The sequence below is a fragment of the Trachypithecus francoisi genome, unplaced genomic scaffold, assembly GCF_009764315.1.
Source record: "Trachypithecus francoisi isolate TF-2019V2 unplaced genomic scaffold, Tfra_2.0 Lachesis_group12, whole genome shotgun sequence".
NCBI lineage: Eukaryota > Metazoa > Chordata > Mammalia > Primates > Cercopithecidae > Trachypithecus > Trachypithecus francoisi.
Window position 1 is genome coordinate 81,877,304 of NW_022681457.1, and position 27,306 is coordinate 81,904,609.

Here is a 27,306-nt window from a genome sequence, read left to right on the forward strand (position 1 = left end):
CATTCATGCAACAAATATTTATTCAGCATCTATTAGATTCCAGAAGCTCACTTCCAGGTGTTGGGGACACAGCAGTTAAAAACAAAACAGGCCGGGTGTGGTGGCTCATGCCTGTAATCCCAGCACTTTGGGAGGCTGAGGTGGGCAGATCATGAGGTCAGGAGATTGAGACCATCCTGGCTAACACGGTGAAACCCTGTCTCTACTAAAAATACAAAAAATTAGCCGGACGTGGTGGCAGGCGCCTGTAGTCCCAGCTACTCAGGAGGCTGAGGCAGGAGAATGGCGTGAACCCGGGAGGCGGAGCCGGCAGTGAGCTGAGATCGCGCCACTGCACTCTAGCCTGGGCAACAGAGCAAGACTCCGTCTCAAAAACACAAAGCAAACCAAAAAAAGATCGGCTGGGCACAGTGGCTCACACCTGTAATCCCAACACTTTGGGAGGCCGAGGCGGGTGGATCATGAGGTCAGGATATCGAGACCATCCTGGCTAACACAGTGAAACCCCGTCTCTACTAAAAATACAAAAAATTAGCTGGGCGTGGTGGCAGGTGCCTGTAGTCCCAGCTGCTTGGGAGGCTGAGGCAGGAGAATCGCTTGAGCCCGGGAAGCAGAGGTTGCAGTGAGCCAAGATCGCGCCACTGCACTCCAGCCTGAGCGACAGAGTGAGATTCTGTCTCAAAAAAAAAAAAAAAAAAAAAGACCAAGTGTCGTGCCCTGCCCTCATACGGGCTCACATTCTAATACCACCTTGCATTGAAACTGTCCCTGTCTCCTATCACAAGTATGAGCCACATCTTACTCAGCTCCAGGGCCTGGGACAGAGACTGGCATAGAATGTAGGTGCCAGATGTAACAGAGTACAGCTGAACAGCCCATCACAAGAATGTGAGCTCTGGATCACAGCTGTTCATCCTCCTTCCCATCTATTTACAATCCCACCCTATATAGTTACTTAAAAATCTCTCCTCTTCTGTGAAGAAAGTCATTGGTAGCTTGATGGGGATGGCATTGAATCTATAAATAACCTTGGGCAGTATGGCCATTTTCACGATATTGATTCTTCCTATCCATGAGCATGATATGTTCTTCCATTTGTTTGTGTCCTCTTTTATTTCACTGAGCAGTGGTTTGTAGTTCTCCTTGAAGAGGTCCTTTACATCCCTTGTAAGCTGGATTCCTAGGTATTTTATTCTCTTTGAAGCAACTGTGAATGGAAGTTGATTCCTGATTTGGCTCTCTGCTTGTCTGTTACTGGTGTATAAGAATGCTTGGGATTTTTGCACATTAATTTTGTATCCTGAGACTTTGCTGAAGTTGCTTATCAGCTTAAGGAGATTTTGGGCTGAGACGATGGGGTTTTCTAAATATACAATCATGTCATCTGCAAACTCCTTTGTAGGGACATGGATGCAGCTGGAAACCATCATTCTTAGCAAACTATCACAAGAACAGAAAACCAAACACCGCATGTTCTCACTTATAGGTGGGAACTGAACAATGAGATCACTTGGACTCGGGAAGGGGAACATCACACACTGGGGCCTATCAGGGGGAGGGGGGAGGAGGGAGGGATTGCATTGGGGAGTTATACATGATATAAACGTTATGCACATGTACCCTAGAACTTAAAGTATAATAAAAATAAAATAAAATAAAATAAATTTACATGAGAAAAAAAAAAAATCTCTCCTCCACTAGATGACAGTCCTTTCTCTACAATGTCCTCTGAAGTATGTTTCCTTGGCTACAGTTGCAAGTGTCTATACTGTAGGGCCCTTATCACCATCTCCCTTGTCATCTGACACACTGAAACACTTTTAACCAAGTTCTGTTGTCATAGAAGTCAGCTGTTTGCTACCTTTGCTCCTGCAGTATCTTGCTGCCAGTAGTTGAGGCATCCCCATCCACAAGACAGAAGAAAGCAAGTAAGAATGAGAGCAAACAGAAAGTGCCTCATGAAAGGCAGAAAGAAGAACTTTCTTCTTTGCCTCTTCAAAATAGATGGAGTCTCACTCTGTCACCCAGGCTGGAGTGCAGTGGCACGATCATAGCTCACTGCAACGTCAAACTCCTAGCCTCAAGGATCCTCCTGCCTCAGCCTCCTGAGCAGTTAGGTCTACAGGTATGTGCCACCACACTCAGCTAATTTTTGTTTGGTAGAGACGGGGTCTTGGTATGTTGCCCAGGCAGGTCTTGAACTTCTGCGCACTGAAGTGATCCTCCCACCTCAGGCTTCTGAGTAGCTGGGATTATAGACAGGAGCTACAGCACCCGGCTCAGTGGGATCTTTATATGTTGAGCTGTTTCCTTTCAAAACTAACATTTTCTTTTTTTGAGACAGTCTCACTCTGTCACCTAGGCTGAAGTGCGGTGATGTGATCTCGGCTCACTGCAACCTCCGCCTCCTCGGTTCAAGCGATTCTTGTGCCTCAGCCACCAGAGTAGCTGGGATTACAGGTACGTGCCCCAAGCCCAGATAATTTTTTTATTTTTAGTAGGGATGGGTTTTTACCATCTTGGCCAGGCTGGTCTTGAACTCCTGGCCTCAAGTGACCCGCCCACCTTGGCCTCCCAAAGTGCTGGGATTACAGGTGTGAGCCATGGCACCTGGTCCCAAAACTAACATTTTCTAAGGTATTGTTGCTGTTTACTACAAATTACCTTCATATCCACTCTCTTATTTGACTCTTTCAAGGATGCTCTGAGGTAAGTAGATAGGTCAAGTTAGTGACCCTTTCCCCACGGGCTTCATCCAGAACTAACCAAATTGATCCTGCTGGGAACATCCTTGGAATAAGTAGAGCTGTAAAGTCCTAGGGCTGTGCCTTCTTTGTGCATCAGCTTTAACCTAAGAGAGTTAGGTTTGCTACAACTGCCTGCAAGTCAGAGGCATCAACTATACACGGCAAAAGCTTGGCACTGGTCCATGCTGGCCTCTGAGGAGTGCCAGTCCTCCTAGCTGAAGCTCAGGTGTGAGGAGACAGGGCTATTACAACTATTTAAAAACAACACAGAAACAAAACCAAAAGAAAAAAAAAATAAACATACAAAAAAACTTTATTTACAGTTGAAAACTTAAAGACAATCTTGGATTCTGAATCTCTGACACTTCCATGGTCTCTTGATCAAATGGAGCAGCAGCAGGCAAGGAAGCAAACACGGGGGCCACTCCAGATTATCTTACTCAAGACCACCACCAAGAAGAAGGGAAGGCCTACAATGGCAGAGACACGGAGGTCAGTGTGGGATGGGGAGGTAAGCACCTCAGAGCAACTGGAAGGGGACATCCCATACGAGACAATGCTCCCAGCTGTTCCTTTTTTTTTTTTTTTTTTTTTTTGAGACAGAGTCCCGTTCTGTTGCTCAGGCTGGAGTGCAGTGGCACGATCTCAGCTCACTGCAACCTCTGCCTCCCAGGTTCAAGCAATTCTCCTACCTCAGCCTCCCGAGTAGCTGGGACTACAGGCACACGCCACCACACCCACACACCCAGCCAATTTTTGTATTTTTAGTAGAGACGGGGGGGTCTCACCATATTGACCAAGCTGGTCTTGAACTCTCGACCTTGTGATCTACCTGCCTCGGCTTCCCAAAGTGCTGGGATTACAGGCATGAGCCACCGTGCCCGGCCACTTCCAGCTATTCTCTGCACTCCCAATCCTCTTTTCCCAAAAGGGTAGAACAGGTCAGAGTGTCACCATAGGTCAGACCTTTGGGTCCCCAGAGCAAAGTTGGGCAGTAAATTACAAAAGAACCAGGAAGAAAGCAACTAACATTTATGGTCAAGCATACTGTCTCATTTATTTGCCCTTCACAACTCCATGCATTATATATTATCTAATTATGCAAAGGAGTAGGGTCCCAAGGGGTTTCATGGCTTGACTAAAGTCACAGAATTAGACAGTGGTGGGACTTCCTGGTCTACTTGGCTCCAAAGCCTTTGTTCTTTTTGTCAGACTCTGATGGCTCTCTGTGGAGGTCCAGAACAAAAAGTAATCCTTCTTCCTTGCAGGTTTCGGTCCCAGAGGTAAGAGAAAGGGCAGTCCACACTCTCGGTTTATGGCCTTGAAGTCGAGCAAGCTATACTAAGAGAACAGGGTAAGTACACTCAGATACTATTGTCCCCCTCCTCCAGCCATTCCTCAGACATGCCACACCTTGCTCCAGTGCACAATGAGTGCTGGCATTGTACTGTAGGCACAGACTGAAGTTTAATTGTGGGCCCTCAAGCAAAATGTATGAAAATGCATAAATGTACTTTGTAAGCTGCATGGTGTGCCAGGACCTAAGCTCTGTCAGACCAGGCACTATGTTAGTCAGCATGATCTCAGTCCAGGGAAAAAGAGACCGACACATTTGTGATACAGTGTGTTAAATGCCACAGTGGAGAGATGAACCAAGTGCTGCGGAGCACCCAGGTGGGAACCACTGTCTGGGCTTACACCTGGAAGAGGAGGTGGAGGGATCAGCAACGGATTCACAACTGATGTTAGCCACAGCTGTGGGCAGGCTCCTGGGAGGTGCTGGGAGGATTTAAGATTAGTTAAAACTACATATAAACAGTATGTATTTCTATTACAAGACACATGTTCAAGGTAGAAAATTCAAGCTTAAATAAGGCAACTGAAAAGTCTCTTTGCTATCTCTACTCTGCAGAAGTATTATCAACAGTGTGCTTTATATCACTGAAGAGATTCCTGAAAGTCATTCAAAATAAACACTAACATGCTTACATAAATTACTACATCTTTTTTTTTTATTATTATTATTCTTATACTTTAAGTTCTAGGGTACATGTGCATAACGTGCAGGTTTGTTACATATGTATACTTGTGCCATGTTGGTGTGCTGCACCCATCAACTCGTCAGCACCCATCAATTCATCATTTACATCAGGTATAACTCCCAATGCAATCCCTCCCCCCTCCCCCCTCCCCATGATAGGCCCTGGTGTGTGATGTTCCCCTTCCCGAGTCCAAGTGATCTCATTGTTCAGTTCCCACCTATGAGTGAGAACATGCGGTGTTTGGTTTTCTGTTCTTGTGATAGTTTGCTAAGAATGATGGTTTCCAGCTGCATCCATGTCCCTACAAAGGACACAAACTCATCCTTTTTTATGGCTGCATAGTATTCCATGGTGTATATGTGCCACATTTTCTTAATCCAGTCTGTCACTGATGGACATTTGGGTTGATTCCAAGTCTTTGCTATTGTGAATAGTGCTGCAATAAACATACGTGTGCATGTGTCTTTATAGCAGCATGATTTATGATCCTTTGGGTATATACCCAGTAATGGGATGGCTGGGTCATATGGTACATCTAGTTCTAGATCCTTGAGGAATCGCCATACTGTTTTCCATAATGGTTGAACTAGTTTACAATCCCACCAACAGTGTAAAGGGTTCCTATTTCTCCACATCCTCTCCAGCACCTATTGTTTCCTGACTTTGTAATGATTGCCATTCTAACTGGTGTGAGATGGTATCTCATTGTGGTTTTGATTTGCATTTCTCTGATGGCCAGTGATGATGAGCATTTTTTCATGTGTCTGTTGGCTGTATGAATGTCAATTACTACATCTTGACTGTCACTTAACTTACCTTAGAAATCTTGCCAACACATCCAGATCTACCTCTTTGTTTTTATTACGGCTGTATAGTATTCCATCGAAGAGAATGGAAACTCTATGTGTGTAAGACTTGGCTGCAATGCAAGAAGCTTTGCCTTTGTACTGGACTGGAATGGACTGGAGCCAGACATTCTCCCCTCCCCTGGCCTTTTCAGCTGGCAGAGCTTCTGCATTTCAGGACAGGGAACAAATAGTGTCACATGCTCAGCAGGCACATAAATATTTGCTGCCAAATCTGCAGTGCTCCCCAGACCCATATTTTCATGTAAAACCTCTTTTCTCTTGCCTGGACTACTACTGCAGTGGACTCCTCACTGGCCTCCAGCCCATCCTCCACAATGCTGCCAGAATCATCTTCTGAACATGAAAATTCAACTACAATATTCTGCTGAAAATCCTTCAGTGGTTCATGTTGGTCTGATTCTTTTTTGGAGGGTCAGTGCCCCTTTTGATAATCTCAGGAACACAATGGACTCCTTCCCCAGAGGGGAAAAATTACTTCATGCCTGAAAGTCAGCCCCTGCTCTCAGAATAACATACAAACTGCTAAGCTTGGCACTAGCTTTCACTACTGGCCCTGGCCTCTCTCCAACCTTCTTACCGTTTGCTTTTCGTATTTTCCTGCTTCAGTCATATTGAATTATTTGTAGCTTCCTCTACACTTCCTGCTGTTTGCTGCCTTTGTGACTTTGCATAGGCTGTTCCCTCTGCCTGGAATGCCCTGCCCAGTTTTAGCCACCTGACAAGTTACATTCTTTCTTTACTAAACTGAAGCATCATCTCTTCTGTAGTCTACCCAACCACTCCAGGAAGATCTGGGCATGTATCTAAAACCTCCAATACAGGCTTTATTGTACTGCAATTGTCAGTTCTCCCAAGAGACTGAGTTCCTTGAAGGAAGGAACTGGACTTTTCAAATCTGTCGCCTCGTATGCAGCATGGGACCTATCTTAATTCATCAGCACTTAGTTGTGCAATGAATAGAGCCCAACTGCTACCAACACATCTTTCCTCATCTTCCCCCTGGGAATCTCGCATCTACAGGTAATTCCAGAATGAAAGACAGTGTTTCCTAAACCTTAGTCATTCAGATAGCACCTTCACAACTGTTACAATATCTATCATCCACAGGTACAATTTACTTTTTAAGCTAATCACTATTCGAACTTCAATATTGCCTCACTGTAAGCTGTAATAACTGTAAAATTATGTACGGTGCTAATTCTATATTTTTTCCTAAGATCCAAATATTAAAAGACAGTCATCCCAGCACTAACTAAAGTAGTGTTTCCCACACTCCTCTATTAAGAAGCACGTGAGATACTTGGTACAAACATAACATCCTGAGTCCCACCCCAAAGCCACATCAAACACTCCAGGGAAGGGATCTGGGAATTCGTAGGTTTAACAAGTGCCCCAAAATGATTATTATCTGTTGGAGAATCAAGGCAACAATGAATTAACGAAAGCTCTCCACCACTTGGTACTGGTACCAGGTTTGAGGATCACAGGGAAGAGGGATAGCATATCAGACTAGCAGAGTTGCCAGAACTCAGGCTTTCAAAAGAGAGGTGCCACCCTCTCCCATGTATATGTAAGTAGCAAAGAACCCATTCAGACTACAGTAGGAGAATCCTGAGGGTAGAGGTTCATTTATGTTATACATATCCAAATTCATTATAAAAAGTTTTCCAAGGACTGGGCACAGTGGTTCATGCCTGTAATTCCAACATTTTCGGAGGCTGAGGTGGGAAGATCGCTTGAGGCCAGGAGTTTGAGACCAGCCTGGACAACATGGTGAGACCCCATGTCTAAAAAGTTAGCTGGGTGTAGTGGTGCACGCCTATAATCCAATCTACTAAGGAGGCTGAGGTGGGAGGATCACTTGAGCCAGGGAGGTCGAGGCTGCAGTGAGCTGTGACTGTGCCACTGCACTCTAGCCTGGGTGACAGAGTAAGACCCTGTCTAAAAAAAAAAAAAAAAAACTCCCAGAACTCACTGAGATAAAACCAAGGTTTCTATACCTACAGTTGTACAGACCAGGCATGGTGGCTCACGCCTATAATCCTGGCACTTTGGGAAGTCAAAGGCAGGCAGATCACATGAGGTCAGGAGTTTGAGACGAACCTGGCTAACATGGTGAAACCCTGTCTCTACTAAAATACAAAAAAATTAGCCAGGCATGGTGGTGCATGCCTGTGATCCCAGCCATTCGGGAGGCTGAGGCATGAGAATCGTTTGAACCTGGAAGGTGGAGGTTGCAGTGAGCCGAGACTGTGTCACTGCACTCTAGCATGGTCAACAGAGTGAGGTTCTGTCTTGAAAAAACAAAAAAAAGTTGTACACAAAACTTCATTTTCACTAAAACCAAAGTCAGAACCTAGGAAGGCAAAACACAAAGGTTCTGGAAAGAAGTGCTCCATAGGGGGGTAGAATTGATCAAGTGGCCTGTCTTCTATCTCCTTCCTGGCTGTTTCACTGCATATGCCCAGTGCCTGGGCACAAGGCCTCAAATGCAGGATTAGGTGATACTTTGACGTGAATGCCATGGATTCCTGCTGGACTAGTGCCACCAAGAGATTACTTCCTCTTGGTCTTTTTCTTTGGAATATGACAAGTTCTCAATTAAAAGATAGACTCTTATTCCCCATTGTCTTGCCTCTCAAAGTCTGCATCAGCATCACCTGAGAGCTGATTAGAAATGCAAAATCTCAGTTCCTATCCAAACCCACTGAGTCAGAACCACTATTTTATAACAAATCTCCTGGAGATCCATATGCACATTAAAGTATAAGAAGTACTGCCCAACAGGGCTTAAAAATACCACTTCCCTTCCCTCCAGACCCCTGCTCCCTGGGAAATTCATCTCCTCTTTCATTAATTTTTCCCAAATCACATTATTCAGAAACCCAAAATGGGGCACCCATCTGTGGAACCCCTTTACATTAGACTGCCCCCAGATTTCCTGACACTTTAAAACCTATGATAGGGATTTTTGGTAAAGTGAAATGCGATAATTCAAGTCAAGTTCTTATCTCATTATCTGGGCACAGGAAGAATTCAATGAAGGATAACTGCTTTAATTATAGTATCCTTACGTATTCGCTATGAGATTCAGTTCTGAGCAAGCCAGGGCGAGTAGACTGAGAGGCTTATGTTTAAAAGAGCTCACTGTCCAGTACAGTAGCCACTAGCCACAATTGGCTCTTTACATTTATTATTATTATTTTTTACTTATTTATTTTTGAGACGGTCTCGCTCTGTCGCCCAGGCTAGAGTGCAGTCACACAATCTTAGCTTACTGCAACCTCTGCCTCTCGGGTTCAAGAGATTCTCGTACCTTCGCCTCTGGAGTAGCTGGGGCTACAGGCGTGCGTCACCATGCCCGGCTAATTTTTGTATTTTTAGTAGAGACGGGTTTTACCATGTCAGTGAGGCTGGTCTCAAACTCCTGGCCTCAAGCAATCCATCCGCCTCGGCCTTCCAAAGTGCTGGGATTATAGGTGTGAGCCACCACATCCATCCTAATTTAAATTTAATAAATTACAGCCTAGTTCTGTCAATAAAAAAAAAAATAGGCTGGGAGGCCAAGACGGGCAGATTACCTGAGCTCAGGAGTTCAAGACCAGCATGGCTAACAGGGTGAAACTCCATCTTTACTAAAAACACAAAAAATAGCCGGGCATGGCAGTGTGCGCCTGTAATCCCAGCTACTCAGGAGGCTGAAGCAGGAGAATTGCTTGAACCCGGGAGGTAGAGGTTGCAGTGAGCCAGGATGGTGCCACTGCACTCCAGCCTGGGCGACAGAGCAAGACTCCATCTCAAAAAAACAAAAATAAATAAAAATAAAAAATAAAAAAATTAAAAATAAAAAGTTAACGGTGTAGTCCCTCAGTTGCACCAGCCACATTTCAAGTGTTCCGTTGTCACATGGGGCTGGTAGCAACCATACTGGACCTCCCAGATCTAAAACCTTTCCATCATCACAGCCTATGGACAGTCCTGGTCTAGAGGGCCTGTGGAATGTACAACGGCCACCTGAGGAATGCATTCTGCTTGGGTTGCAGGCTGAGAAGAAGGGCTTTCTTAAAGGCAAAAGTTCATATAACTTTTGCTAACAGTGGGGGAGGGGGGAGGGTTGATGATCCCCACCCTCAGAAATAAAACCGCAACAAGGACTTCCAGTAACTTTATGTAAAAGACTCAGAAAGATACAGAAAAGAGGCCCCAACATAAAGAATTTCTAAACTTTATTCTTTTTGTTATTGTCTGTCCTCTGGTAGTGATCAGTGGTCAGTCTTTGGAAAGAAAGGACCTATGAACTCAACTTTAGTTATAGCAAAGAAATGAGCAGGAGAGGGAGGGAATGGCCAGCAGCCATTGAAGAGGGAGAGCAGGCTGGGCCCAAGGGGCACCCAGTATTGGCAGAAAGGAAAGCTCAGGGTGTCAAGTAAGCCTGAGAAGGGATCATCTGACTGAACAAGAGAGGTCCACATGCAGCTCTCAGCACACACTTGTGCATTCCAGCCTCAGCATTTGCTCACACCAGTTCCCTGCCTAAAATGCCTGACATTCTCCCTCTCTACTTAACTCATGTAATAAATTTTTACTGAATGCCTGTAAGTGCCAGATATTCTGAACAGAGTTGGTCACAGAGTTGGTGTTGTAGAGTCATTAAAATGGTCAAGTATTTGACTGGATCTCCATTTGGAAAAAAAAAAGAAGAAAAAGTCCTATCTTAACACTATACAGAAAAATTAATTATAAGATGATTTTATAAATATATAAGACTATAAAAATATTAGAAAAATGATCTCAGTTCCACCATATAAAAATAAATACTAGAAAAAACACAGAAAACATTGTGATCTGAGGTAGTAAAGACCTTCTTAAATCAGACAAAACCAAAAAGCAGTGAAAGACTGATAATTTGGACTTCATCAAAATTTAGAACTTCTCTTTAACAAAGAATATCACCAAAGTAACATAATACTAATTTTTTTCTTAAAATACATTCTGAAGAAAACAATTACAACATATAAAATTAAGAACTAATGCTCAGCTGGGGGCAGTGGCTCATGCCTGTAATCCTAGCACCTTACAAGGCCAAGGTGGGTAGACGACTTGAGCTCAGGAGTTCTGGACCAGCCTGGCCAACATGGTGAAACTCCATCTCTACCAAGAAATATAAAAATTAGCCGGGCGTGGTGGCACACACCTGTAGTCCTAGCTACTTATAGCTATTGTATAAGGTAATCTTATATAATATTTTAAATACTTTTGTGCATGAAACAAATTTTTGACTATGATCCATCACATGAGGTCAGGTGTGGAATTTTCCACTTCTAATGTCATGTGAGTGCTCAAAAAGTTTCATATTTTGAAGCATTTGGGATTTCGGATTAGGGATGCTCAGGCTGCACTGCAGTTTTGGCTTTTCTTTTTCTTTCTTTTTTTTTTGAGATGGGTTCTCACTCTGTCACCCAGGCTGGAGTATAGTGGTGCCATCATAGCTCACTGCAGCCTCAAACTCCTGGGCTCAAGTAATCCTCCCACCTCAGCCTCCTGAGTAGCTAGGACTACAGGCTTGCACCACCACACCTGGCTAATTTTTTTTTTTTTTGGAAAGACAGGATCTCACCAAGTTGCCCAGGCTGGTCTCGAACTCTTGAGCTCAAGCTATCTGCCCTCCTTGGCCTCCCAAAGTGCTGGGATTATAGGAGTGAGCCACCGTGCTGGGCTGTTTTCACTTTTTAATACAAGGTGGTTTTACATGAACTAAGAAGGAAAAGTTTTCAAGACATAATTTTCTAGAACATGAAAAATACAGTATGATTTCATTTGGGAAAAAGAAAACCTCCCAAAATTAGATGGGCAAGGCAAAGGACCTGATGGACACACATCAAACTGATAAGGAAGTGACCTCTGGAAAGGGGAGTGGAATTGGGGGTGGGTGTTGTCAAGAGGGGCTTTCACTTTATCTGTTTGGTGTGAAAGTTTTCACAATGAGAGTGTATTATGTTACTTGTGTAAACCAAATGAAATGAAATATGGGAAGCTTGATTGGATCACCTTTTTTTAAGCTACAAAAGTTACTTTTGGGACAACTGGGGAGGTTTGAAAATGTACTATATGTTAGATAATATTGTGGTTACATAGGATATTCTTATTTTTAGGAGTTCCTCGCCGAAATACTTAGGGGTAAAGTGTCAAGAAGTCTGCAACTTTCAAATGGGAAAGAAAAGAAGAAAGGGTAAAGGAAGGAAGATGGGAAGGAAGGATGGAGGGAAGAGGAGCAGGAGGGAGGAGGAAAGGCAATGGAAATGGATGAGGAGACAAGAAGGGAAAGAAAAAAACAAATGTCAAGGCAAAGCAATAAAAAAGAATGGTAATCACTGGTGAATCTAAGTGAAGATATATAGGTGTTCAAGGTATTCTTCTAACTTTTTTGCAGGTTTGAAATTAAAAAAAAGAAAAACATCACTACCCGTCACCTGGCTGGAAGTGATGGATTTCCCCCTTGTATTCTTCTCACATTTGGCAGTGTTACTCATATTACTAGTGATGACCTCTGAGAATGTCTTACTTCCCATGAGCTCCTAAAAGGAGACACCTTTCAATTCTTTGCCCCGCTCTCTGCAGCGAGCATGCTGCCCAGCGCAGAGCAGGCAGTGGGTAAGAAATGAGTCCATGTAGGCTGGAAGATGCAAGACATTCACCTGTGAGGCCGGCATATACGAAGTCAAGGCCTGGAATTGCAGTATCAGTTCTGATGAGGTGCATGACAGGCGTGTCTCCTGGCTGCTTGGCCTGGTCCCAGCAGAGAGTTACTCAGGCCTGGAGCCAGGTCTTTCTAGGGGGACTACTCAATGGAACTGTAGTCTGAAAGTGCTGTTACAAACTGCCTGAGTAGTTTTCAGATTGCTACTTTGTACATTACAAAGTGATAGAAAAGTAAAGTGCTCCTACAACCCTTTCTTTTTTGATTTTTACAGTGACTCTGAGAGATAGGTATTACAGTATTTCCATTTGACAGATGAGGACACACGCTCAGAGAAGGAAAGTGACTACTCCAAGGTCACACACAGAGGAACTGTGCTCAATCTCATGTCTTCAAGACTAAAGATCTTTCCACTAGACCATGCTGTCTTCTTTGAGGTCTGACTCCTAACCTAATAGGAGAAAGACACACTTACCTGATTCAGTCTTTGGACTACATCTCCCCACACTGTGAGATCACCACAGGCAGCTTGGGCTTATTGTTGGGGCCTGTGGGAACATTCTAGGAAAAAAAGCACAGTGGACATTCATCCACTCAGGCACTTCCTCGTTTCCTTATCAAACTTTTACTGATGCCTGCCAGCCCCTGTGCTATGGACTCAGCACTCAGAAACAGTCCATGTCCTGGCAGACAGGTATCAAAGAGAAAATGCAAAACACTTAGAAAACATCAAACCTATGATAATATAACAAAAAGTTATAAGAGAGAGTTGGATCAGGGGTAGACGGGTAACTAAATTGCTGCTTAAAGAGGTCAGGGAAGGATTCACAAAAGAGGGTTATTTGAACTGTGCCTAGAAGGATGAATGGGATTCCACCAGGAGGGAAGGAAAGAAGAGCATTCCAGCTACAAGAAACAGTGTGAACAAAGGCTCAGGAGCAGGAAAGAGCAAGGGGCAGGGATGTGCATGGCAGATTTAGGGAAAAGCTAGTAGCCTGATGTGACTGGAACATGAAAGAGGCAGTGGCAGGAGAAGGGGCCATGGAGAAGTAGACAGGGACTAATCATGAAGGACCTTGAACACAATGCTGAGGAGTAGAATTTTATCAAGTAGGCAACAGGGTCGTCAGGGGCCAAACCTCAGTGTTGACCAGACAGGCTAACTTAGGTGGTCTCTCCTCCCTTTTCCTGAGGCAATGAAGACTGGGCCTAACAAACTGGAGCTCATTCCCCCTGCTCTAGCTCCTGGATGCTAGTCAGACAGTACCAGACCAGAATGGGAGAGAAAGAGAAAAATCAAAGCAGTACTTACCTCAATCTTTCTCATCACTAGAAGTCCATCGATGATTTTTCCTGTAGGAAGAGTGTGAGCTGGACTTTATTCTTGTTTACACAGCGTTTTCCAGCTTCCAAAACCCATTCTTAGCTATTGTCTCATTAGATTCTCTTACTAACTTTAGGAAATTAAGATGCGGTAGAGGTGAAATGACTTGCTCAAGGTCATAGGTAATAAGTAGAGTTAGGGCTCACACTTATATCTGAGTGACTCCAAAGTCTCACTGTATCATGCTGCCTCTATGGCATTTCTTTGGTGCTAGCTACTGGGTCCCCCCGAGTGGTTCCAAACTATATCAAATGGCCCTTTTGTCCTTCCCTCCAGTTCTCTAGCCAAACATGTTCCCCACCTCCCCACCATTTCTGTTTTCTCTATTACCACCTAAGCAGTTATCCGAGTTGAGCATTCTTGGTAAGAGTCTGAGAACTAACTCCTCTGGAGGTTCCATCTGCGGTGAATGGGGCCTGGACCACGGGACATGAGTAGGACTTACCAAACACTACATGCTTCCCATCCAGCCAATCACACTTAGAGCAGGTGATAAAGAACTGACAGCCATTTGTACTCGGACCACTGTTTGCCTGATGGAAACCAAATATACCTGCAGTAAGTTTCCTTGGCCATGTTAGCTGATGGGCAAGATTCCCAAAAGAGCTTGTAACCCTACTCCCTCCATGTTTTTTTCAGTAAATCTAACTTAGCACCTCTTATGAGCCAGGGCCTAAGCTAGGATCCAAGGATACAGAGATGAACAGGATATGGCTCACTGCAGACTCAAACTCCTGGGCTCAAGTAATCCTCCCACCTCAGCCTCCCTAGTAGCTGGGACTCCAGGTGTGTGTCACCATACCTGGCTAATTTTTTTTTTTTCTTTTTTTAGTAGAGACTTAAGTCTCACTATGTTGCCCAGACTGGTTTCAAACTCCTGACCTCAACCTCAAGCAATCCTCTTGCCTTGGCCTCCCAAAGTGCTGGGATTACAGGTGTGAGCCACCACGCCCAGCTATGAATATGTCTTGAAAGCACAGCTTTTTACATTCTGAGCAGTAGGGCTGAATGCCTAGACAGAAACCCTGGTTCATATTTTAGTTCCCCAGCCTGCTAGCCTGCTAGAGGGCCTTACCTACTGGTTTTCTTCTTTTCTTTTTTTTAAGACGGAGTTTCGCTCTTGTTGCCCAGGCTGGAGTGCAGTGGCGCGATCTTGGCTCACTGCAATCTCCCCTTCCGGGTTCAAGCGATTCTCCTACCTCAGCCTCCCGAGTAGCTGGGATTACAGGCACCCACCACCACACCTGGCTAATTTTTTGTATTTTCAGTAGAGATAGGTTTCACCATGTTGGCCAGGCTGGTCTTGAACTCCTGACCTCAGGTTATCCACCCGCCTCAGCCTCCCAAAGTGCTAGGATTACAGGCGTGATACAGGCTTACGCCTGTAATCCACCGCATACCTACTGGTTTTCTCAATCAAACCAGACTGAGAAAAGAGGTGGTAAAGGTGAGTCCTGGGGCAAGCAAGAGAAAGAAAGCATTTGCTTTCATCATGCCAAGACACAGCATTGGGCCTCAAGAGGGGCCCAGAAACCAGCTGGCTGTAACGCAAAACCTTGATTGGACCTCACTTACCATGGAAAGCAGGCCTGGAGCTGAGTGTCTAAGTTTAAAATTTTCATCTGCAAATGGCCCCCGGTAAATACTGGCGACTCCAGTACCATCTCCCTGAGCAGAGAGAAGGGAAATATTAGTGACTTGGAGTGTTGGGTCCCTGGAAACCAGAGGAAGAACACTGTCGCACCTAAAGCCTGACGTCTTTAAAATCAACTCTTACTCCTGTTGGTCATCTTGGAAGCTGCACCTATTTGACCCCACCCTGCCATCAGAGCAAGCCTTATACAAGGTACCTACAGCCCACAAAACCTGGCTGGAGCATTTTACAGATTGGATAAAACAGGTCACAGCTGGGCCTCTAGAAAGATCAATTAAGATGCAGACAAAGTAGGGAACAGCAACAAGGTGATCACATACTCAATCCTTGCCATTCCCGAAGACTGTCATGCCTGCAGTCATATAAAAGTACCCACTTAAGTGACTACCACCTCATTTCCCCGAACTATCTAAGAGGGTGGGTGAGCTCTTGGCAGTCTGTATGTACAACATGATACCACCCTCCTGGTCAGAGTTGATTGATCCAGGGGAGGATGCCTAACTCACACTGGGCCAACTAGAGTTCCTTCTCTGGGAATCTGGAGGTGGGATAGATGCTCTCTTTGAGGCTAAATTTGAATCATGTAAACCTGGAAGCTGGATGTGACTACCATTTGCAAGGTGAGCTAGAGAAAAGAAAGAGAACACAACACAGATGACAGATGTGTAGCAAGCACTAGAGAAACAAAGATAAAGAACTGCCTTGGTTCTCTATGGTTCTAGTTCCTAGTTCTATTTCTTCCTTTAGCTCCATGAAACACTCCCTTTATTATAAACTTCCAATTTCTGCTTAAACTAGCTTTATTTGCATTATCTCTTTGCTCTTCCAGCAACCTTGAGGAATAAGCATTATCATCTTCCCCATTTTTCATGAGGAAACTGAAGTCTGGGTAATAACACAATTTGACCAAGGCCATATTTGCAGTGCCTTAAATAGAATCCCTGAGTTTTAAAGGCAATATTGAGGACTGCCAAAAAGCTCAAGCTCTCCTCACCAGTTAGTGAAGATAAAGAGTGCATAGGAGAAAGGGAAAACACTGACCCAGTGCAGAATCAACAGTGAGGAAGAATCAAGGGTCCCTTTCTGGGACAAGGACTACCATTAATATAAGCCAGAGAATATAAAAAAACTGTCCAAATTCAAACCTTTATTTGGCTAAATATTATCAAATAAAATCAAGTCTGTATATTAGAAAGGCCTGGCCTGGCCTGGTGCGGTGGCTCACACCTGTAATCCCATCACTTTGGGAGGCTGAAACGGGTGGATCACCTGAGGTCAGGAGTTTGAGACCAGCCTGGCCAACATGGTGAGACCCCATCTCTATTAAAAATATGAAAATTAGTCATGTGCGGTGGCAGCGCCTGTAATCCCAGCTACTCGGGAGGCAGAGGCATGAGAATCACTCAAACCCACCCGGGAGGTGGAGGTTACAGTGAGCCAAGATTGCACCACTGCACTCCAGCCTGGGCGACAGAGCGAGACTCCCATCTCAAAAAAAAAAAAAAAAAAAAGACCTGGATTTGAGTTCGTGATAAGTTTCCCACTTACAGCTGGGAAAGTCACTTCCTATCTGTGAGCCTCAATTTCCTCATCTATCAAGTGAGGGGGAGATTACCTACTCTTTACAGTTATCATGAAGATTCAATTAGTGTCTGTAAAAAGTACTCTGCAAACAATATAGCACTATATAAATAATCAAATGAGCTATTATGTCATTAACTAACTCCACATACTTATTAATACAGAAGGAAGAGAGAAAACAAGTTCATCTCCAATTTCCCAGTGAACCTCAGGGGCACATCAGTTACCTACCATTCTCCATAATCACATTATCTATAGTTCTCCAGAAACAATAGGCAAAATTACAAAATTAATAATTTGGAGCAAACAATAGAAAGCAACTATTCTTCAACTATAATGAATTGATCAAATAACTTGTCATTCATAATGAAATATTAGGTGGCTATTAGAAAGTATGTTTTAGAAGACATAATGACAAGGGAAAGTATGGACATTATGAAGTACAAAAAAAGTAAGCCTGTTAAAAATTATATAAACACACATATACATACTAAGGTAAGGCTGACAACTGTAAACCAAAATGCCAATAGTATATTGTGAGGTGAGATTGAGGGTAATTCATCTGGTGATTTATTTTCTCTTTGCACTTTTCTTTTACAAACAAAATAATAAATACTATTAAAACCAAAAATAGATGAACAAAACAAATATTCTTGGTCCAACTTTGGAAGGTCTCAAATTCTGATTTCTCTGGCGCGTGCTCATTCCATTTTGCCTTCCCCAAGGAAGGTTCTAAGCAAGCTTTTTTTTTTTCCTTTAGACAAAGTCTCACTCTGTCCTCCAGGCTGGAGTGCAGTGGCATGAACATGGCTCACTGCAGCCTTGAATTGACCTCCTGGGCTCAAGGGATCCTCCTACCTCAGCCTCCCAAGTACCTGGGACTATAGGCGCACACCACCAAAAATATGAAAATAAAAAATAATTTTTTTATTTTTGTAGAGACAGGGTCTTACTATGTTGCCAGGCTTGTCTCAAACTCCTGGGATCAAGCAATCCTCCCAGCATCCCAAAGTACTGGGATTACAGATGTGAGCCCTGCCACCAATTGCTTTTAACTCACCCTTCAGAATGAGCAACTATTGTCTAACCCCAGAGTTATCAACAAGTGATCAGATGTGCCTGGGGCAAAGACTAGTAAAAAGCTATTCCTCTCCTTGGGCAACAGGGGAGCCTAGGAGAAAAGAAAGGAAAGAAGGCAGAGAGGATAGCTTCTCCGCCCTTCTTATCAGCTAACAAACCCCACTACTATTATTTGTTTCCAAGGGTTGCAAACAAATGCCTACAGGAGCAGGCAACATGAATAAGGGAAACAGTTGTGGAGACTGGTGAAATGGCAAAGATACGCCATGTCCAAAGGGACCAGTTCCTTTATTCCAACCAATTGTCACTGTCACTGCCACTGTGAGAAATGCAGGCCCAGCGTACTTCCACTTCCCATTTTTCAAAGAGAAAACTAGGATTTTTTTTGTGCCATTTCACAGTTATACAATACCATGCAGATGAAACAAAACATAGGTAAAAGCATATATCAGCCTAAAACCTGCCACTCTGCAACCCTATATTGCATAGGAAAGGAAAGAGGTCTTAAAAACTCATGAGAGCCGGACTAAATAAACACATAAAAGAGAACAAATGTCTCCCAGATCCAAGAAAATAGCAACACAACTAACCAAATGATATTAGTAAGAGTAAAGAAAGACCATGCACAGAAGTGGGTGGGTAAGGACAAAAGCAGGTTTAAGAAAGAAAAAATGTAGTTTATCCCACACCCTCCAAGGTTGGGGTGGGGAGGGAGGCTTCATATGGGGGACAAAAACAGTCTACTTCCAAGAAAGTTATGGTTAGCAAAAAAAAACTATTTAACTGGGCTCTCCCAGCGCATAGAGCAAAATTCCTCCAGAACTATCTACCTATCTTGCTCTGATTCCTTGCCCACAAATCAACTTCTTATGAAAAACTCAGCCTTCCAGGCACTGTGACACCAGAAGTAAAAGGGAAAATGAGACAAGCATTTAGTCCACTATAAGGAGATTTACCTCCATTCAGAAAAAAACAAAAACAAAAACACACCACAGCTGATTTCTGACTAAGTTTCATATGACTAATTAGTGTGAACCTATCATAGATCATCTACAGGGTATTCTTAAAAAGTCCAATTTCTGGCTCAAAAAGGCTGAGATTTGGACCATGGAAGTTAATGCCTCAATCAAAGTGCTAAAGTCTGTTATCTACAGTCAGTTGTACCTAGCCACTTTCAAGAACTTGCCCATCACCATTCTCTCCAACACCCCCATCAAACCTGGCTATTGTTCTCAAGCCTTAAGACTGGGTCTCAGCCGGGCGCGGTGGCTCAAGCCTGTAATCCCAGCACTTTGGGAGGCCGAGACGGGAGGATCACGAGGTCAGGAGATCGAGACCATCCTGGTTAACACGGTGAAACCCCGTCTCTACTAAAAAAAAATACAAAAAACTAGCCGGGCGAGGTGGCGGGCGCCTGTAGTCCCAGCTACTTGGGAGGCTGAGGCAGGAGAATGGCGTGAACCCAGGAGGCGGAGCATGCAGTGAGCTGAGATCCGGCCACTGCACTCCAGCCTGGGCGACAGAGCGAGACTCCGTCTCAAAAAAAAAAAAAAAGACTGGGTCTCTGTAGTAAAAACAGCAATTGCAACAATAATAAAAACTAAAACTGTAGGTCTTTGATAGGAAAGGAATAGTACTTACATTAACAAAATCTCCACCCTGAATCATGAAATCCTTTATGACCCTGAAACAGAGAGCAAAGAATACTGAGAGAAGATTTTATGGTTTAGAAAAACATAGACTTTGTTATTATTGTATTAGATTAACATTGATTTCAAAATACACTATCACTTTGGCTATTATAAAATCACCATTCTTAGCTGGGTGCGGTGACTCACGCCTGTAATCCCAGCAGTTTGGGAGGCCAAGGCAGGCAGATCACATGAGACCAGGAGTTTGAGACCAGCCTGGCCAACATGGCAAAACCCCATCTCTACTAAAAATACAAAAATTAGCCGGGCGTGGTGGCACATGCCTGTAGTCCTGGCTACTTGGGAGGCTGAGGCAGAAGAATTGCTTGAACCCAGAAGGCGGAGGTTGCAGTGAGCCAAGATCATGCCACTGCATTCTAGCCTGGGCGACAGAGTGGGACTCTGTCTCAAAAAAAAACCAAAAAACAAAAAACAAAACAAAAAAAGAAGATTATTCTTTTCTTGGAATGATTAAGCTGAAAGGATAATTAACCATAAAGAAGGATTTCAGTTATAAATTAGGGCATGTTAGAGTTGATCAAGTGCATGATCTGGTACCTGAACAGTAACAAGAAGGGGCTGAAAGCCTGCAGGAAGAATGACCACATTACTTGCCAAAGCAAAAGGCAGATCAAGGGTTTGATGTAAATTTGGGGGAAAGAACTACAGAGAATTTATGTGAAAGGTACTGCTACACATGTAAGGGCTTAACAACTGTTAGCTATTACCCCTAGGGAGGGTCCTTAACCTTTCTTATCCTCAGTTTCCTCCTCTGTAGAATGCAGATCACACATACCACTTCACAGGAGTCTTACTGGGGATTAGAGACCCACAGCTCTAAAGCTGTGATATAATTATGTGCTAACATTGTTACTAACCACAGTGAGGCCATGAGAAAGATTCTATATTGAAATGAGACTAAGTGTTGCCATACTCCACTCCCCAGGAAATATGCTTATCCTTGGACAATCATATATGATCATTTTAGGAATTAGTTATAAATATCAACTAGCAGAATATATTATATGCACTTTAGGATTACAAGTGTACTTCTTAAAAAATCTGCATTTGCACAAACAAGTGCATGAAAAAGACAGGATATTGTCAAGATGAGTAGTTTCTGTTTTAAAGACATAAGAAGTGGGGGAGTATAAGTAGAGTTACAATATTTAATAAATCTTCAGTTATTGAGTCCACAAAAACATTTCTTCTCAAGAAATGTAAGAATTACCTCTGGTTTTATTTTCCTCTAAAGAGCCTAATCCCCCAGGAAATATTTCTGAAAGACTCTAGGATGCCTTGCCAAAAGCCTTACCTGTGGAAGGTGCTTCCTTTGTATCCTATTGGAACCCCATCTTTTCTATAACAAAAAGAAAGAGACTTGGAGTGATAGCAGGTAGCACAAGGCCTTTCCAGTTTACCATGCACTGGAGCCAAAAGGACTCTCCTAAAGATGGTTGACAGACATAAAGAAGGCAAATAAACTAGGGACAGACCCTTGGGGCATTACCTTCTATCACTGTCACCAGTAATCATTCAAGGCCAGCAGGTGGTTCACCGATACCCTCACTGCAGCCCCAGAACACCCCTCTGGAGCAGGCAAAAAAGTCAAACACATCTGAAACTGACCTGAATTCTCCGGTGCAGAACTGCCTGAAAGGGACAAAAAGTGAACGATTCAATCACTATGACATCACAGTCGTGACCGCCTCTAAAGACGGGAAAGAATAAACAATGGAGCCAGCAAGTCCACCAATTGGCCAGCCAGACGTCCAGACACGGAGACATACAGACTAACAACGTAAATTAACACGGGAACAATCCAAACGGCAACCAGACAGAGCAATGCACGGAGGAATCAGGTCTCAAGAGCAGTGAGCGGACGGACAGAGGTAGACACGCTATTCAGGCGGCTGACTGGAACCAGGCTTCTGCCTCAGCTAATCCAGCGGAGCTGGAGCACGTCCTTACCTAAAGTTCTCGGCCGTCTTAGGCACAACGTCTGCAAAGAGCTCGATCTTCATGCGGCCAACTTCCTGCAATCAGCGGGAGACTGTCAGAAGGCCCAGTCCAAGACCATGAGGGCTTCACGGAGTTGGGGGCAGGATGGGCCGACCCACCACCCTGCCGCTCGGTATCTCCCACCTCCGCCTCCCTGGTCTAACCGCCCAGTTCCTCCAGAAGCGGGGCGCTAGGATTGGGGAGACTTCTCCTCCTCATTTCCCCCCGCCCTGCAGGTCGGTAGGTTCGGGTGCAATTTCGCTTTCTGACTGGCTTCCCGAGTCCGCTCTCTCTTGGTGAGTTCTGCCTGCCTAGCTAGCCCCGAGCAGTTTCCCTTCGGCGCAGGTGTGGGTAGCCTCCTGGATCTCACCTGACCGCCAATGCTGACATCAAAGAACACCACGGGGTTAACAGGACTTGAATTTGCCACCGCCATGGCTCCGACCCGGAAGCAGAAGTCAGGAGCGTGGGATTCCGACGAACCTAAAGCCCTGTCCGCGGATTTCGTCAGGGGAGCAGGCGCGGTGGACGCCGAGCGAGACCGGGCCCCGCCCCCGGAAGCTGTCGCCACGTGCGGTGTGTGCTGAGGCTGCTGGGGTCTAGCTGGAAGACTCGCTGGGACCAGGGACGCGGGAGTGAGGAGGAGGAAAGCCTTGACATCTTTTTGGTTAAGGTCGATGGTCACCCCACTCACGTGGCTGTACTAAGGGCAGTACAAGTTGATCTTGCTCTAGCTAGGGCTTTTGGACTAGGCAGTCGCCAGGGTCCTCCTTATCGGCTCTTGCAACCAAGCCCTCTACACCGCCACACGTGCTGTGTCTGTCTTCTGCCCGCTAGTCTGTGAACACCGTGAAGGCAGGAACTCTGGTTTGTTCATCCTCAGCGTTTAGAACAGCTTGGCACGTAAAGGCTTGCTAAGTAAATATTTATCCCTTCCTCTAAGTCAGGACAATAGATTATGTTTCCGTTCTGCCACAAGCTACCAGTTTGGTCATTTCCAATTCATTTCCGACAGAGTAACTAGAGTTTTTTATTTTTTATTTTTAAAATACCTCTTGTGATTCCTATTTATTTTTAAAATAACTCCTGGCTTCCTATATTTAGAATAAAATCCAATTCTGTACATACGAAGCCCTCCAGTGCATTTATCTGGCTATTACCTACCTGACCTCATCTTGTACCACTTGCCCTTAGTTACTGTGCTCTGACCTGTCTGTTCCTCCAGGTCACTGAGATCCCTCCTTTCTTTAAGGCCTTGTAATAGCTGTTTCTTCTGTCTGAAATATTCCTTCCAGATCTTAATGTGGGTTGGCGGGGGGATGGAGGGGTTTGGTTGGGGTATGCGTGTGGGAAGTAATGCTCCTTGTAGTTCAGGGCTCACCCCGGATGTTACCTCCTCAGAGGCAACATTAGATCTAATCTAAAGTAGCCCTTGGTCACTCAGATCACTGGTTTGTTTTCTTCATGCCACCCCCATTTCACATTTGTATGGTATGTGTCTGCACCTCATTTCCCGCCACACACACATACATCTTCCTCCCTAATAGCATATAAACTCCATGAAAGTAGAGACTCTCCCGGTCCTGTTCGCAGCTGTAGCTGCAATGTCTCCTACTGAATAGCACATAGTAGGTAAATATAGATTCAGTGAATTTAGTGAAAGAAGGGGACCTTGGGCAAGACTCATTTGATATAACAGCATGCATTTAATATAGTAGTTATTATTTCCTAGGTCCTTTGATCATCTTTTCTAGCTCTGTCGTCGGAGGAAGCAAGAATTACATATAAAAATCCAGTGTATCTCAATTTAAAGGGTCCTTTTTATTCCTGGTTACTGATCATCTCCTCTTGGTCGCCTCCAAATGAAAAAGAAGAAAGGGGAAGAGGGAGAAAAGGAACAGCAGCAGTCATGCTTCAGTATTTTATACCAACTGTTTTAGAATAAATATTTAAAATTGATAATACCCAATGTTGATGAGGTTGTGAAAAAAATAATACATTGATAAACTGCTAGTGAAAATAAATGATGATAGCTAGCATTTATTAAGCAGTTACTAAGTGCTAAATACTTTACATGCTTCATTTCATTTGGTCCTCACAACCCTATGGGATAGATAACTATTATTGTTCCCATTTTATGAATCAAGAAATTGAGGCTCAAGGAGGTTGAGTAACTTGACTGTGAAAACAGTATGTTGACACACTTTTTTATTTATGTTATTATTTATTTATTATTATTATTGTTATTTATTTATTTTGAGACAGAGTCTCACTTTTTGCCCAGGCTGGAGTACAGTAGAGTGGTCTCAGCGCACTGCAACTTCCACCTCTCGGATTCAGGCGATTCTCGTGCCTCAGCCTCCTGCATAGCAGGGACTATAGGTGTGCACCACCACACGCGGCTAATTTTTGTATTTTTAGTAGAGACAGGGTTTTGCCATGTTGGCCTGGCTGGTCTTGAACTCCTGGCCTCAAGAGATCCGCCCACCTCAGCCTCCTAAAATGCTGGGATTACAGATGTGAGCCACTGCAACTGGCCAGGCAGAACCCTTTTTTAAAGCAAGGAAGTGATGTCCTAGAGCAATATTAACATTTATATCCTTTGACTCAGTCCAATCATGCGAATTTGTTTTCTGGAATAATTCAAAAGAAGAAAAGAACTACATGCACAAAGACCTTCAACACAGCATAATCTTAAATAGCAAAAAAGTAAAACCATAGAGGCTCATGCCTATAATCCTATCACCTTAGGAGGCTGACGTGGGAGACTCACTTGAGCCTAGAAATTTGAGACCAGCTTGAGCAACAGAGTGAGACCTTGTCTTTACAAAAAGTACAAAAATGAGTCAGGCATGGTAGCATGTGCCTGTACTTGGGAGAGGCTGAGGAGGGAGGATCACTTAAGCATGGGAGGCTGAGGCTGCTCAGTCACACCACTGCACTCCAGCCTGCGTGAAAGAGTGAGACCCTGTCTCAAAAAAAAAAAAAAAAAAAAGTAAAAACAACATAAATGCCAAACGAGAACATGAGAACATGTAATTTACAGAACATCCACATCCTCAGAGATACTGAGCAGTGCTGTCCCACCCTGACTGGTGACATGGATGTGAGTGTGGCTGATCTTTTCTGAAGAAGCAGTCCCACTACACTAAAGATGAGTTGGAGACTGTTCACCTACTTTGTACTCCTATTTGGAAATATTTAGGGGTAGTTTCTATGTAATGGGGTTTATGTGAACTCTCTTCTCATACCCCCTCCACCAGGAGAAGCTCTTGGTATTTTCCTATCTAGTTTTATTTTATTTTATTTTATTATTGTTATTTTTTTTTTAGATGAATTCTTGCTCTGTCACCCAGGCTGGAGTGCAGTGGTGCAATCTCCGCTCACTGCAACCTCTGCCTCTCAGGTTCAAGCGATTCTCCTGCCTCAGCCTCCCCAGTAGCTGGGAATAGAAGCGCATGTACCACCACATCTGGCTAATTGTTTTTGTAGTTTGGTTACAGATGGGGTTTCCCCATGTTGGCCAAGCTGGTCTCGAACTCCTGACCTCAGGTGATCCGCCCACCTTGGCATCCCAAAGTGCTGGGATTACAGGTGTGAGCCACCGCACCCAACCTCCTGTCCACTTTTAAATAATGTATTGCTCTAAATCTTCTTCATTAAACTTTTAAAACTTTTCCCATAAAATAATTATAGAACATCAACATGATTGAATATCATATGGCTATTGAAAATGTTTCCATGGTATATACAGTAAATTAAAAATCAAACTGTGAAAATGAATATACAATATTATAATAATAACAATTTAGAATATATGCAGTTGAATTGGGACCAAAAGGGAATAATTGTAAAATAAAAATAGTTAAGATTGTGGTATTGGTATAATCCCAGCACTTCGGGAGGCCAAGGCAGGTAGATCACCTGAGGTCAGGAGTTCGAGACCAGCCTGGCCAACATGGTGAAACCTCGTCTCTACTAAAAATACAAAAATTAGCTGGGCGTGGTGGCGGGTGCCTATAATCCCAGCTACTTGAGAAGCTGAGGCAGGAGAATTGGTTGAACCCGGGAGGCGGAGGTTGCAGTGAGCGGAGATCATGCCACTGCACTCCAGCCTGGGTGAGAGTGAGACTCCGTCTCAAAAAAAAAAAAAGAAGCTTGTGGTATTATAGGAGGGTTTTTGTTTTTGTTTTTGCTTTTTGTGTTTTTTTTTGAGATGGAGTCTTGCTCTGTTTCCCAGGCTGGAGTGCAGTGGTGCTATCTCAGCTCACTGCAAGCTCTGCCTCCCAGGTTCACCCAGTCTCCTGCCTCAGCCTCCTGAGTAGCTGGGACTACAGGCACCCACCACCACGCCTGGCTAATTTTTTGTGTTTTTAGGACAGACGGGGTTTCACTGTGTTAACCAGAATGGTCTCGATCTCCTGACCTCGTGATCTGCCCACCTCAGCCTCCCAAAGTGCTGGGATTACAGGTGTAAGCCACTGCGCCCATCCTAGGAGGGTTTTTTTAAAAACAAAATTTGCTTTAATGTGACTGTATTGTTTTTACTCTTTTTTTTTTTTTTTTTTTTTGAGAGGGAGTCTGGCTCTGTCGCCCAGGCTGGAGTGCGGTGGCCGGATCTCAGCTCACTGCAAGCTCCGCCTCCCGGGTTTACGCCATTCTCCTGCCTCAGCCTCCCGAGTAGCTGGGACTACAGGCGCCCGCCTCCTCGCCCGGCTAGTTTTTTGTATTCTTTAGTAGAGACGGGGTTTCACCGTATTAGCCAGGGTGGTCTCGATCTCCAGACCTTGTGATCCGCCCGTCTCAGCCTCCCAAAGTGCTGGGATTACAGGCTTGAGCCACCGCGCCCAGCCTGTTTTTACTCTTTAAAAAAATCATAAAAGATACCCACGATAATAGGAAAGAGTGCTTAATTAACCATACATGTGCTCTGCTGAAGAGAAACCTAAATAAATCATTGAACTAAAGTAAATATTTTGGTCAATACAAGGCATCTGAGGATATCAAACAAACTTGAGAAATCCATTTTTAGAATTGCTTTAATGAATTTATCAGCAATTTTGGAGACTCTTGGCTGATATCCATTTGGGATCTGTGGTAACTCTTCTCAATGTCATGGTTCACCTTTTGTCCAGGCTTTAAGCTAGCAGTTTTGTTCAGTATAGCTTTAGGCACTAGTGATGTTATAGTTCTGACTTTTGGTCTTGTTCTTGTATACCATGTGTCTCTTTCAGAGAAGTCACATTTATGTATCCTGCCTCAGAATTCTGTGAACACACAAGATTCTCAGGGGACTTTTCAGGGGACTTTGAACTTGCCATTGCTTCTTTTGACTTAATCTCATCAGTCTCTTGAAGATTTACAAATGACTCTACCAAACCTTTTCCTGAAAAACTAAGAAAGGCCATATGTGAGGACATCATGTAGACAGAGTTTCCTGGTAGCAGTTTGGGGTTACAGGGATACAGGCATTGATAGAATTTCAATTTTTTGCAACTCTTACACAAAGAAAGCCAAATAAAATTTACCTTAAACCTATGTTCATATTTTATTTCCTACC

General features: G+C 44.0%; 2 protein-coding genes and 1 long non-coding RNA gene across 11 annotated transcripts in view; 1 reads left to right on the top strand and 2 right to left on the bottom strand.

Annotated features, from left to right (window-relative positions):
* The first annotated feature begins 2,405 nt into the window (after positions 1–2,405).
* Positions 2,406–27,306, top strand: part of LOC117092768 — a 126,388-nt gene continuing 101,487 nt past the window's right edge. Inside the window, exons 1-3 of one of the 3 annotated variants that reach the window (XR_004440905.1) lie at positions 2,406–2,460; positions 3,071–3,258; positions 4,016–4,747. This is a non-coding gene — a long non-coding RNA (uncharacterized LOC117092768). Of the gene's footprint in view, positions 2,461–3,070; positions 3,259–4,015; positions 4,748–12,088; positions 12,833–27,306 lie in introns of those variants that run through there. The other 2 variants (XR_004440903.1, XR_004440904.1) reach the window with 2 other exon arrangements.
* On the bottom strand, positions 3,043–22,863 carry PPIH (peptidylprolyl isomerase H). Of its 4 annotated transcripts, none has more exons than XM_033226853.1 (10): positions 22,117–22,863; positions 21,717–21,781; positions 21,375–21,398; positions 21,061–21,105; positions 19,696–19,738; positions 15,315–15,407; positions 14,185–14,272; positions 13,668–13,708; positions 12,831–12,916; positions 3,043–3,217 (listed from the first exon to the last, which is right to left on the bottom strand). In XM_033226853.1, the coding sequence occupies exons 1-9, from the start codon at positions 22,180–22,182 to the stop codon at positions 12,848–12,850; spliced, it is 534 nt and encodes a 177-aa protein (XP_033082744.1). In that variant the 5' UTR covers positions 22,183–22,863; the 3' UTR covers positions 3,043–3,217; positions 12,831–12,847. The 4 variants fall into 4 exon arrangements, with proteins under 4 accessions (XP_033082744.1, XP_033082748.1, XP_033082747.1 ...); XM_033226856.1 differs by lacking the exon at positions 3,043–3,217 and adding an exon at positions 3,779–4,083; XM_033226854.1 differs by lacking the exon at positions 3,043–3,217 and adding an exon at positions 3,779–4,088.
* CCDC30 (coiled-coil domain containing 30) overlaps positions 26,768–27,306 on the bottom strand; it is a 153,390-nt gene continuing 152,851 nt past the window's right edge. For all 4 annotated transcript variants that reach the window (XM_033226837.1, XM_033226835.1, XM_033226834.1 and 1 more), the window contains one exon: positions 26,768–27,140. In XM_033226837.1, the coding sequence (XP_033082728.1) occupies positions 26,930–27,140 (211 nt within the window). In that variant the 3' untranslated portion in view covers positions 26,768–26,929. The remainder of the gene's footprint in view (positions 27,141–27,306) is intronic.